At 29.1% G+C, this 12,978-nt stretch overlaps 1 protein-coding gene across 1 annotated transcript in view; it reads left to right on the top strand.

Moving 5' to 3' along the window:
• The first annotated feature begins 1,097 nt into the window (after positions 1-1,097).
• Positions 1,098-12,978, top strand: part of LOC112599758 (mucin-2) — a 14,842-nt gene continuing 2,961 nt past the window's right edge. Inside the window, exons 1-3 of the mRNA XM_025346817.1 lie at positions 1,098-1,205; positions 11,229-11,339; positions 11,400-12,978. The exon at positions 11,400-12,978 is cut by the window's right edge and continues 2,179 nt beyond it. Of these exons, the coding sequence (XP_025202602.1) occupies positions 11,279-11,339; positions 11,400-12,978 (1,640 nt within the window). The 5' untranslated portion in view covers positions 1,098-1,205; positions 11,229-11,278. The remainder of the gene's footprint in view (positions 1,206-11,228; positions 11,340-11,399) is intronic.

Genomic DNA, 12,978 nt, shown 5'->3' with positions numbered 1-12,978 from the left:
TAATAATAATATACTGTTTACTATTTAGAAACACACAATGAAGGCTATTTTGTATATTTTTAAATAAAGATTATACACATAGATGTTGGTATTATATAGTTTTATATAACATATTAATTATAATTTATATGATTTTACATAAATAAACATTTCTTTGTTAATTTAAAATATAGAAAACACCGAACCTTAACACTGTTTTCCATATCGTTACATTCGACCAATCCCAACCTCAACCTAAATAATATTATTCCTTGTAAAATACTCGTTCATCATTAATTAATATAATGTATTTGTAAATTTTTCTGCACCTTTTTTTATTTTATTTTTAACTACTTGATAGAATCAATCAATATACACATATAGTATAACATATATATGTATATATATATATATACATTATATAATGTTATATCATTATAGTACTATTTATAAAATAAATAAAATATAAAATTACCTTAAACACAAAAATTAATAATTATACAGGTGCTTCATATAATAAAGCGCATACATAAGTAAGTAATGAAAATATTTTTTTTTTTAATATTTCCTATTTTGAAAATTTTAATTGATATTAAATAATTTAAGTTACTCTAAGTTATTCTTTAAAATAATTGATTTACATATTAGGTCACAAAATATCAAAATATAAACTTTTAATTTGATATTTTAAGACCCAATTTATATACTTAAGATAAAACGTTTCCTTTTATTTAAAAATTATTCAAATTATTGATTATGAGTGGGCAAAATTAAAACTGTTGTAACTTTTACGGTTTGTACATAACTTGTAAATTATAGGTACTTAATTTATATTAAAAAAAAAATAACGATAATAGTTGACTTTAAAATTATAATAATAATATGTTCATACAAATATATGCATGCCAATCTGGAAATCCCACCACTACAATAAACCTCTCAAATACTCAGAACCCGCACGTTATCAAAACGATGTCCAGAACATCCTTTTTTGGAGGGGCAAATGTATTATTTTGGCGTTCGATAGTCGTCATGAGAACGGAGATTGGGTGCCGCAAACGATCTCAGGCGATGGGTTTTGAGGAGGAAGGATCTCGCGGCTATTTGTAGGGCGCCGAATGGATTGTGTTGCGAATTCAGTCGTCGCGGCGCTGACGAACAAGCGATATTATTCTAGCCGACAGTGACCTCAACGGTCGTGTATTAATACGTTCATAATTTCGCGGGTAAGTGAAAAAACTTTTATACTTTTAACTTAGATATTACATACTTAATATTAAGAATATTATATTTTATTATTGTTATATCAATATAATATATTACGAGAAATAATATCAATACGTTTAAATAAACATTCAATCAAGTTAAAATTCAATGTACAAAATTTTTTCTCGATAAGTTTATGGAAATTAAAATAAAATTTGGTTTTTGAGTATTGAAAAAAAATTATCTGACATAATGTAAATACTATTAAAATACATAAATAAATAATAAATTAGTCAATAAAATAAATATAATAAGTCCGTTAGGGGTTAGATGAAACAAAATATACAAACATTTTAAAACAAATTAAAATTTTTATAAAGCTTTTTAGCTAATTTATGAATTATATTATATAACACACTAAAAACATATTTTGAATGAATATTTATGGTTTGATATATTCAAATTTAAAACTTAATGTCAAATCCGTTTCAAAAATGAACCATAACTTTTGAATTGTATTTTTACAGTCTACCTTTAATTAAAAATCTGCAATTTCATTGCTTTATTAATATTTGTAGAATAATAATGTTATATTAAATTTAATTAAATGTAAGTTTAGGCAATAAATATAAAAATAAACAAATAGAACAAATAATTTATTTTGACAAGCCCCATTCTTATTAATTAATACGATCTTAAATTGAAGTTATACTTACAGTAAGTATACCTTACATTAATTTTGATTATTACCCGAGCTATTTTAAATATCTAACCTAACTTTATTTAACCAATCATAATTATATACAAAGTTAAGAATGTAATAAAATATTTCAAAAAAACCTATCTGTAATCTGCTGAAGTTGGCCGAGATTTACATCTTTTAGAAAATTAATGGTTATCTACATATGAATAAATCTAATGAAATTAAAATCCTTCAGTTCATGTCCATTGCATGTTTTTTCTTTTTTTCATTTAGTTTTTTTTATAGAAATAGTATGAACTTACACTAAAAATATTTGAGAGAAATAATTTCATAGGTTCTACGACATGATATTTCAAAAAATCGATAACGTAGCTATTATTGTATAATACTTTCGATTATTTTAATTGTATTTAAAAACGATTTTTTATATACCTTTTTGCAAATAAGTCATATCTTATGTGTGTTCATTAATTGTATTTAAACATTATGACTTTTATTTGCACAGGTCTAACTGTTTTTTTATTATACCCCAATGCCAACATACAGTTTACACAGCGTTGTCGCGTTGACCGTTAAGTTTCGTTAATAATGGTTAGGTAGATACCTCATTATGTTTTTACACTATTATTTCCCTGTTAATCAAATAATTATAATTACCTGTTGTTTATACTGTACATACGTATTGATTACAAACCAAAAAATATATTTATTACCTGTATGGTATTGTTAAACACTACGTATATAAATTTATTATTATTTTTTACCAATAAACCGTAAATTAAATTAAGTAAAAATTTACGTAGTCAAAGTAAAAAAATATATGCTTCGAAATATTATACCTAACTATTAAGAGAATAAATTGAAATCGATGATAATCTACATCACGTAACTTAGGAATTTAGTCGTATTTAATTTTTAGCGTACCTATATCGATTCAATAATGTGGTAATGGTTATGAAAATAAAATCGTATCTATTTTATCTATTTTAACTACGTTTATGTTCGTTCCGTTAGATGTTTATAAAATTACGTAAAAATCTGGGACCAAACTAAAGCATAATATTAAAATAAATACAATACCTAACTAGCGTAGTACTCTTAAAATAATCCAGGGTCCAACTAGTATAAAAATTTAATTTCGAAATCCAACTCATACACACTTACAACCATATTTTTACGTATCGATGTAATATTGTCGGTGAATACGTAAGTCAACACCAATAGGACGTGACGTATAATGCGTTTGTAGTAATTATTAAAAGAAGAACATGTCAATATATTTATTTGTTGCTCATTACTTTGTGCTTAACGTTGTCTAGTACTTTTTTAGCTGCGTTAGGTTTAAGATTATTAAATTAAAAAATAATAATAATAAACCAAACTCAAAAACCTATAGTTAAAATAAATTATAATAAAAACCATAAAAATGTAATCAAATTATTTTCAATTTCTTAAACTATTACCTACCCAGAAGATGGTACTGTGTCGATTTATAATATAATAGAAACGTATGTTATTGTTAATTTAATTAATTTATATAGACATCTTTGGGTTTGTTACTTGAAGGAAAAACGAACGAAGCCGAAAGTGAACAACAAAAATCAATAACTTTTTATGTGACTTGATTACAATCCATTCGATTTAAACGTTCAATTCGGTAACGTCCCAGCTATAGTAGCCGGAGCGTTTACAATATACGTGCGTGCACGGCGATATACCCGGTAAATACCGATAATGTATCAGGTATACGCACGCATAACCGCATGGGTGATGAATAATACTGTATAATTTTAAGATAATATTGCAGTAGGCATAGCCGGTTTAATACAGCTAGGTGTATGTATACGTATATATAATTATAACGCGTTATATGTAGGCAAGCGCTATACACGCGCATCGTGTCCGCCGGTTTGCGAAACGTGATCGTCGAGCCGCCGACGTCTATCGTGCGGTCTGCAAGGCCGGACCAGTTGGTTGTTATACATAACCAGTAGCTCTTACAATATTATTGTTAGTTATTTCACCGTAATGTATAGGTATATTCACCGTAGTCCACGACACGTAATATTTTGTTTATTATGGATTGATATTTTTCAATATTTCGTTTACCACCCATCCCGGGCGATCAGAACGATAAACTATTGATTATTCGCCGAGACGCAGAATCTCGCGTATAGATACGTATATAATTTTGTAGCGAACGCATTTTTTTTATTTATTGTTGCAAGTTATATTATTGTATTTTTTTTTTTTCAGTAAGAACAACGTTAGAATCGTATTCAGTTTTGAAACTTATTCTTTAACATATTCGGTTTTTAGGTCATTTTTTTTTTTTTTTTTTTTGTTTATTTGTTTGACTCGCTTCAACTCTTTAGTCTATATTTTATTGTTTAATAGTATTTTTATAAGAATTTGCATTCACGAGGGTTCGAAACTTATGTCAATCGCATACTTTGTGATTTTAAATGAATTTGAAATTTTTTTTTTTTTTTATTGCTCTCAACGCGCCGCGCATGTATAATATACATTTATAGTAATAACCGTGATAATAATATATAATATTCGATAACTAGGTCTCCTCTCGTCTAGAGACAATGGACGTCCATGGGGCGCCCTAAGACGGCGCATATTATACTATTATACAGTACCTATACACGGAGGTACTTACACCTATCGCGTACTCCTCTAACCTAAGCCCTGCGGTCATTGCGATTTTTGGGAAAACTCGAGGCACCGAACGAATTTGCATAGCGCGTGTGAAATAATCCAATAGTACTCACATCTAGTCCCAGGAAACCGTTAACCGGAACCCGAGGGCCTGACCAATAACCGCCGTCTGGTCCGGGGTAGGGGCTCGTCGGATAAGACCCATAATAATATACAGTTGTTCAAACGAGACATAACACTATAATAATCGTAATAATATCATTAATTATTGCGATCACCGTCCAAACATAATACGTTTTATACGTCGTATTCGTGATACACGCGTAAACAGTAAATACGAGTTTTTAGTTTTTACCTTGATGTTTTAACGGATCCGACGTTTTGCACTTGTTCGTTGATCGTTCGCCAATTTCATTGCGGGGTACATAAAACTCGTTTGTAATAACATATTGTGACCCATATATTATTAAAACGAATTCCTAGCACGCGCAGTTATCTGTTAACCAATGCATCTAACACGCGTATGTAGATTGTAGACGCTGTTGATGCCTACGAGATGTGCTCGGGTTGGCGTGCGTTCGACTAGATTGTTTTCATTATGATGTTGTTCGGCGATTTTGCGACGCCTTACCTTGCATTAAATTATGTATATTATTATAATTTATAATCATCGCACAAAACAAAAACACTCGTGTGTGATTTGTCACGATACCTTGCTATTATTATGAGTGATGATGAAGAAAAACGAGTTCATCGACCATTATTGCAGTTATTAATGTTGATCATCTCGAAGAGTATGACATTCGCACCGGTTATGCGTAATATTAAAATTATTTCTGTTTCAAAAACATCCGATTAAATTTATTTGAAAGAAAACGTATTATTTAAAAATTTAATTTAATTATTTGATTTATTATTTTTGCTAAATTATTTCAGTACACCCTTTGATACATAAAATCGTATTCTATAACACATAATGAGATACATCATTATTCATTAAGCGCTTAACTTTGGTTAATAAAAATATGTATAATATATTTAGGTATGCAGGAGGATATGTCAATATGACGTGTTATCAATAAGGAAACATACGTAAAAATAATACATTTTTATAGTCTTGAATATTTTTTTTTTGTAATCAAATTTATTGAGTAAGCACATTTTATTACACACGAACCAAGTGTATTCTAGAATTTTTATTTATTCAAAAAAAAATACTTTGTTGTATGGAATTGTTTATACATAATTAAATCAAATGGTACTTTTGTTGTTTTATTTTAAAAGATTGTAATCGTTTTATAATGTAAGCATGATAGACGATAGTAGTATATTATTATTATTTATTATTTTTATTAGTTACTTATATAACGAGTTATTATGTAAACACAAAGACAGAGGTGATAGATACTCGCAGTATACCTACTTATAATATTATTAAATTAGCGATTCTGAAGGACTATAGAGTTAAACACACAAAAGACAAAACATTTTGTGTTAAGACTTAAACACAACTTAAATATTGCTTATAACATTACTTGTTTTTAATGAACAAACCGTTTTGCTCCGATGATCTTTTCATATTTTATAGCTGCAGCCTACAAGAAAAGTGCTAAATTGTTACTTGTAGACCTTAATACCTTATTGTGTAAATCTGTGTATAATATTGTAAATTTGGTACTTTGTAAGGCATCACAGAATAATGTTAAGTATGATAATTCACTGATTGTAAGTACGAATGTAAATACAAAGATATACTCATTATCACGTATTACGTGTTAGCCTTGATGAATAACAAAACGATAAAAATCATATAGTTTTATTTGATTTATAAAATCAATAAATCATCGTTATACTACCTATAAAAGAAAAATATTGAAAAAATCACAAATACAACCAATAGTACACAAATTAATAATATTTACTTTTATAATACCCATAAATATTGTACATACTTAATTATTTCTGTACAAACAACATTTTAAATAAGACCAAAACATTATTATTTAATAACAAACGTTTTAAAAGAAAAAAAAGTCATATAACTATTGATTGAGAATTTCAATATATTTTCTAAAGTTCTATAATATCAGTTTAAGACCTATTTATTATTTTATTGATATATTTTGTAGTTTGTAGATAAAAAAAAACGAGTTTTAACTAATATTTTTAAAGGAATAAATTATTTATTTCGTAATATTCAGTTCACTGTGGTTGTTGTTTTTTTTTTTTTAAATAGTAAAAAGTTTTAGTTTTAAAACAGTTACACAAATCATATGTCTATTAAAATAAAAATCATCGTTTAATAACCGGTGGCGTTTTACTAACGTAAACAAATAACAGAGTAGCTTAGGAATAAAAATAAATAAATAAAACCGTCGCTCTGAGTTAGTTTTTACGTTTTATAAATGCGTGCATGTGTAGAAATAACTTGCAAAACGGGCTACGTACAGAAGTTTTTAAACACGATATCTGATACATCGGATATAGGCAGTCGTGGATTCAAAAAACACACAGACGGGAGGGATATCATACATTTTTGTTGTTGTTTTAACACAAATTTAATACTACAAAAATCTTATAAAAAAAAAAGAAAATTAAATAATAATACTCCCGTAAAAATAATATAGATAGATCAATAGGTGTAACATGACTTCCAAAAAAAATTTAAAGAAAAGATAAACGAAACACAGTTCAATAATAAAGATATTTAAATCTGTAGATTTTATAGAACTTAGAAACCGGTTTGCAGTTTACACAAATCATCAACTGTCAGTGAAAAAAATATCACTGAATTCAATAGGTATATAATAATAATGGTAACTTAATTTAAAACTCAAAATATTCTAATCAATTAGGCGCTCGTTAATCCGTTTTGAGTGAATAAATATCATATTATCTAACGCCGTCCACTGCGGAACGTGGCAATTTTTCCAAAAAGTGTCATCAGCCGCGCGGAAATAACGATTTACGTACCAGTATCACACGTTCCGCGTAAGTAATTGTTATGCGCGAATCGCCTAGGATCGTCGGCGGTGAAGTGTTCGACCGCTGTCAAGTCCATCTCAATGTCAATATCACGATGTTCGAGACTGGAGAGAGAGTATTATACGTCTCCGGCTTGTCTTTATGCCGAATTAGCTGGACAACAACATTGTGATAACTTTGTGCGATCATGATAATGTACGTAATTATATGCCCGATTCACGGTTCGTTTGTTCAACGATGATCGACGTGAACGATCCAATATTGATATAAATATATTATTCGGGCTTCGGGCCATCTATCAACGGTGTACAATCACAATTCATCAGCTACACTTTAAATAGCATTATAGGGCCATCGGTATTTACAGTGGGGGTGCGAGGTTTATTCCACGAGCCGGTATATAAAATATGTGCAACACACGTGATGTCTATTTGTTAATGTAATCAAATTATAACAACACGCGATTTTAAATCGTTTTGTTTTAATTGTTTTAATGATTAAGAACAGTAGGTAATTTATATTTTAAACGTTATACACATGTGCATTATACATCGCAGTAGCGTAATTATGAAGGAGCACGACGGAGCACTTGCGCCTCCTGATAGGTACACGATAATAAAATATATTATTTATTCTTAGTTGATCTACTTTTCTTATTATAATTAAACCAAACTATCATTTAAAGTAATTTTTATTTTATATTAAGGACTTATAACAGAGTTTATATTACTTTTAAACATTTTTGAATAGAAATTATTACTTAATCAATTTATAACAATAATTAAACAGAGTTTATAATATATATATGTAGTAGTGTTATATATTAATCATCACGAATTGTAATATTAAGCTAAAGAACAAAATAAGTTAATGTACCTATATGCTATATATTTTTACTTTTGATACAATGTAATACAACAAGTGTAAAATATGCTTGTTATTAAATTAACATTGTCTGATTCCAACCATAATTCAATAAAAAAATATAAGCGATATTTTAGTTTTCGTGATTTGTATAGAATTTTGCAACTATGAAATTAAAACTTTTTACCCTTTATTTAATACACATCAAATTAATGTCAATATTTATACAGTTAATTGCGAATTACTTTCTAGATTTATCAAATTTATTTGTTATTTTTGGGGAAGGGGAGTCCTATTAAGAGTTAAAGAAAATCGAGAATTCATTCATATACAATTAACTGCTGTTAAAATCAAAAGATATCTTTATCAACATTCTATTCCCGGAAAGGCTTAACTGATAACATTATCTTCAATACAAATTTATAATCTATTACTTCCTATTCGTGTACAATATGTACAGAAAAAAGTAATTTGTATTTACGTTAAATTTGACGTGAATACGCACTAGACCTTGATTACACAGTATCCAATCCTTGAACCTTGATCATCATTTTTACAATTCGCTACAATGTCATCACGTCATCATCACAACATTCAAGTTTTCATATGAATCCGATTGAACCTCATGACATCATCATTAGGTACCTACATGGCTACATGGCTATATGCCATTCACCAGATAAATTGACACATAAAAATAACACGTAGTACAAGCTTACATTCTGTACGTGTTTAAGACATTTAAGTACCGTAGACGTGACTTTAATTAAAAAATATAAAGTCAAACTAACTATTTAGGATTGACTTACTATTTAAATGCCCAAACTTAATTATTCATAGTTGTCATTTTGTAAATTAAAATTGTATTCGATAGAATATAAAAGAGACATGACAAAATTAAATAAAAACTATCAAAAGTGTAAGTAATAATGAAAATAATACTTCGTATTCGTTATACAATTTAATTTTACGGATAAAATATGTTTTATTAATTCACTTATTAATTAACTAAAATTAAAGTATCAATCGAAAAAAATATAGTTAAGTACTTACTTAATTGGTTTGTATACTCTATACAACTACGTTAACGTCCGTCTACGTTTTTTACTTAGTTATTTATTCAAACATATAAATGATAAACCAAATATTTGTATTGTTGTTAGCCGTTAGGTATTATAAAATATATCCCAAATATGGTTTTAAATAATAAAATATTAAAAATAATTTTTATATAAAATACTACGATTTTTTTTTCTTTGTTTTGAGGTCGATTTAAATTTAAATTTTAACATATAGATACAATTGTATACAATTAACCACTATGGTATTTTGAAACACTCCTTACACTTATTCCTACACTTAGAAGAAATGTATCACCAATATTGTTTACTACTGTAAACAACGTTATTTTGTGACTCATATAGAACCCGATGGCGCTACATCAGATTTGCATAGTCATTTCGGTCAACGGCCAACCATGACCTCCTCTCTTCGACCTCATAAAACACGATCTGGTCGTACAAAATATCAAACCTGACTCCCCCAGCTTTACTTTCTCGCCTACTTCCGTGTTAATTTCTTAGACTCGTACGGACATTTCTTGGATAAATAAATTTATATTCATATAGTATGTCTTCTCTAAGGTATTTGATAATAACAAGACTTTTCTAAATATATATAAATATTTAATGAATAGTGTGCTACATAATACATAGACGCATAGTGTATGGATAAACATAAAGCTATGAATTAAGTTAATATTGTATTGGTATTGTATTATTTGTTCGCCTGAAGTTGTAAATCAGATAAACCAGAAGATATTTCAGATTAGATTTTAAATTTCAAATTTAATAAATCCATAAATAAAACATGCTTAAATATAAATAATTTTAAAATAATTACCAGGAATTTATTCAAACATAATTAACGCAGTTAATTTTTATTTTTTAGCAGATAATTTAATTACGTAATCTCTATAAATATTTTTCGGAACACCGATAAGCTGATTAAGATATGGTATAGTCGATATTTGTCGTTTCTTACAAATTAGTATACGTGCGACCACGATGAATGTATCACGGTCTGTATCAAATGTCATTCTCGTAAAACAACTAAGAATTCATAAATTCAATCAAAGGTGATATTTTAATTAAAAATAAAAATAAAGTGTACCTTATGATATAACCATTTTTTTTATTCATACTTAATTTAAATTTAATGTAAAACTTTTGTAATTTAAATTAAAATATATTTAATGTATCATTATTTAACCAAAACAATGTTGAACGTAAAGAATTAAAAACTTAAACTTAATTTCCCGTTTCACAAAAACAAATTTAATCACACCCATTACAAAATCCCATGAAACAGATCTTAGTGGAAGATTAGTATGAAATTAATATTAGATATCTATCAAACCAAATGTTTATATTCAAACGACCACGATTAAGTAAATATTTAAGTACGTACTGTCGTTTAACCTAGTAACTATATTTATCCTACTATTACGAGTAATTTAGGTCAATCAGCTAATTTAATGTGTCATGTATTTTATATGTGCAGTGTATTTTCAATTGATGCGATTTTATATTTACTTTTATACTTTAGAGATTCGCTATTCTTATGAGTATAACCGGTTTATGGTTCCGTTATTTTAAAAGATAGAATATTTGCATATAGTATAACATTTTTTAACCACGTAGGCAGTTTTTACCGATGTGTAATATTAGACAATATTTTACGGCTGAGGTACTTTTCCGGCCAATGAGTCTTTAAAAAAAATTAAATGTATTTTAGTATTTATTTATAAATGTTTTGTTTACAGGAACATATTTGATTATATTATAACTAAGTGACAAGTAGTTATATACAATCATGGTGGGTTCGATGAGCCGAATCATCGTCTTAGTGTGCATGATTTATCATTCTATCAGTGGTATGTTTTAATCTAAAACATTCCATAAAAACATAAAAAAATTCTTATTTTGTATTATAGATGTTACTGGCAGAGGATCAAGATCTAGTTCAAGTCCCACAGAAGGAACATTTAATTGTAAATCAGAAGGGTTTCATTCAGATCCTTCTGACTGTACGTCATTTTACAGATGTGTAAACTTTGGAGCTGGGACATACTATACTAAGTTTAAATTTCAATGTTCTCCTGGAACTGTTTTTGATCCAGAAAACTCTGTATGCGTACATCCTTCTTTTTCTAATAGAGAAGAATGCAAAAATGTACAATTTAGTAATCCCGAGCCTGAACCTAGTCCAGAAGAATCTAATTCTTGGAACTCACAACCTAATGGTACTCCAAATCAACCAAACCCTAATAAACCAAATAACTCAGGTTATGGTTCAACCGCTCCCGAATATTTTAGTCAGCCATCTTCAAACTATGATTATGGGCGCCCACAGACCGGTTATAAGCCAACACAAACTGAATACGTACAACCTCAATCACCACCAATATACCAACCTCCTACATACATACCACCACAACCAAACTCTCCATCAAGTAATTATAAACCTCAACAGCCCGAATATTTAGAATCTAAACCTCAACCAAGTTACAATCAACCACCTCAATCTGGTTACATTCCAACTTCGTCACAACCGTCACAAAATCCAAATTATAACCAACCTCCGCAATCTGGTTATGTACAACCGTCAACGCCGTCGGCACAACAGTTTAACTATAATCAACCACCACAATCTAGTTACAATCCACCTAGTCAACAACCTAGCTATAATCAGCCACCACAATCTGGTTACAAACCACCTAGTCAGCAACCAAGTTATAATCAACCACCACAATATAATTATGTGCAACCTACAGCATCAACGTCGCAACCAAACTATTATCAACCATCAAATCCAAATTACAATCAACCACAATCTACGTATGCACCTCCTGTACAACCAGAAGATGGCTACAATCAGCAATCATCATCAGAAAGTCCTGAAAATGAAGTAAATAATGAATTGCCTGATCAACCAGAAGATACTAGTTCTACTGGACCAAATTGTGTATCAGAAGGATTCCATCCATATGATGAAGGTTGTAGCAAAAAATTCATTAGATGTGTGGACAAAGGTGATGGGACTTTTATCAAATATGAATTTGATTGTGGTGAAGGTACCTTATGGGATAATAGTCAACAAACGTGCAACCATGCCAATCTAGTAAATTGTGGAACCACGACAGCAGCTACACCTTCCACAATACAATCAGATTCTACCGTAGCACAACAAATAACTACATCCAACGAATGGTCTAGTTCAATGACATCTAGTTCATCTATGATGTCAAGTTCAAGTTCAAGTTCTAGTAGTTCTTCAAGTGGCCATTTTTCAACTACAGCTATTGTTGCTGGTCAATCAAATGGAGGAATTAACCAACAATCTTCATCTCAAGGTGCTTCTTCAACAACAGTTGCTATGAATCAAGGCTCAAACCAAGCTGAAAGTGCTAGTACAAATCAACAATCTGCTACATCTGGATCTAGTCAAACGGTAGCATCTGGATTTAACCAACAAACAACTAGTGCCGCAGCCAACCAACAGACAACTAGTGC

Source organism: Melanaphis sacchari, unplaced genomic scaffold (genome assembly GCF_002803265.2).
Source record: "Melanaphis sacchari strain LSU unplaced genomic scaffold, SCAv2.0 Contig54_pilon_pilon, whole genome shotgun sequence".
NCBI classification, from domain to species: Eukaryota; Metazoa; Arthropoda; class Insecta; order Hemiptera; family Aphididae; genus Melanaphis; species Melanaphis sacchari.
This window is presented reverse-complemented; position numbering and strand designations above follow the sequence as displayed.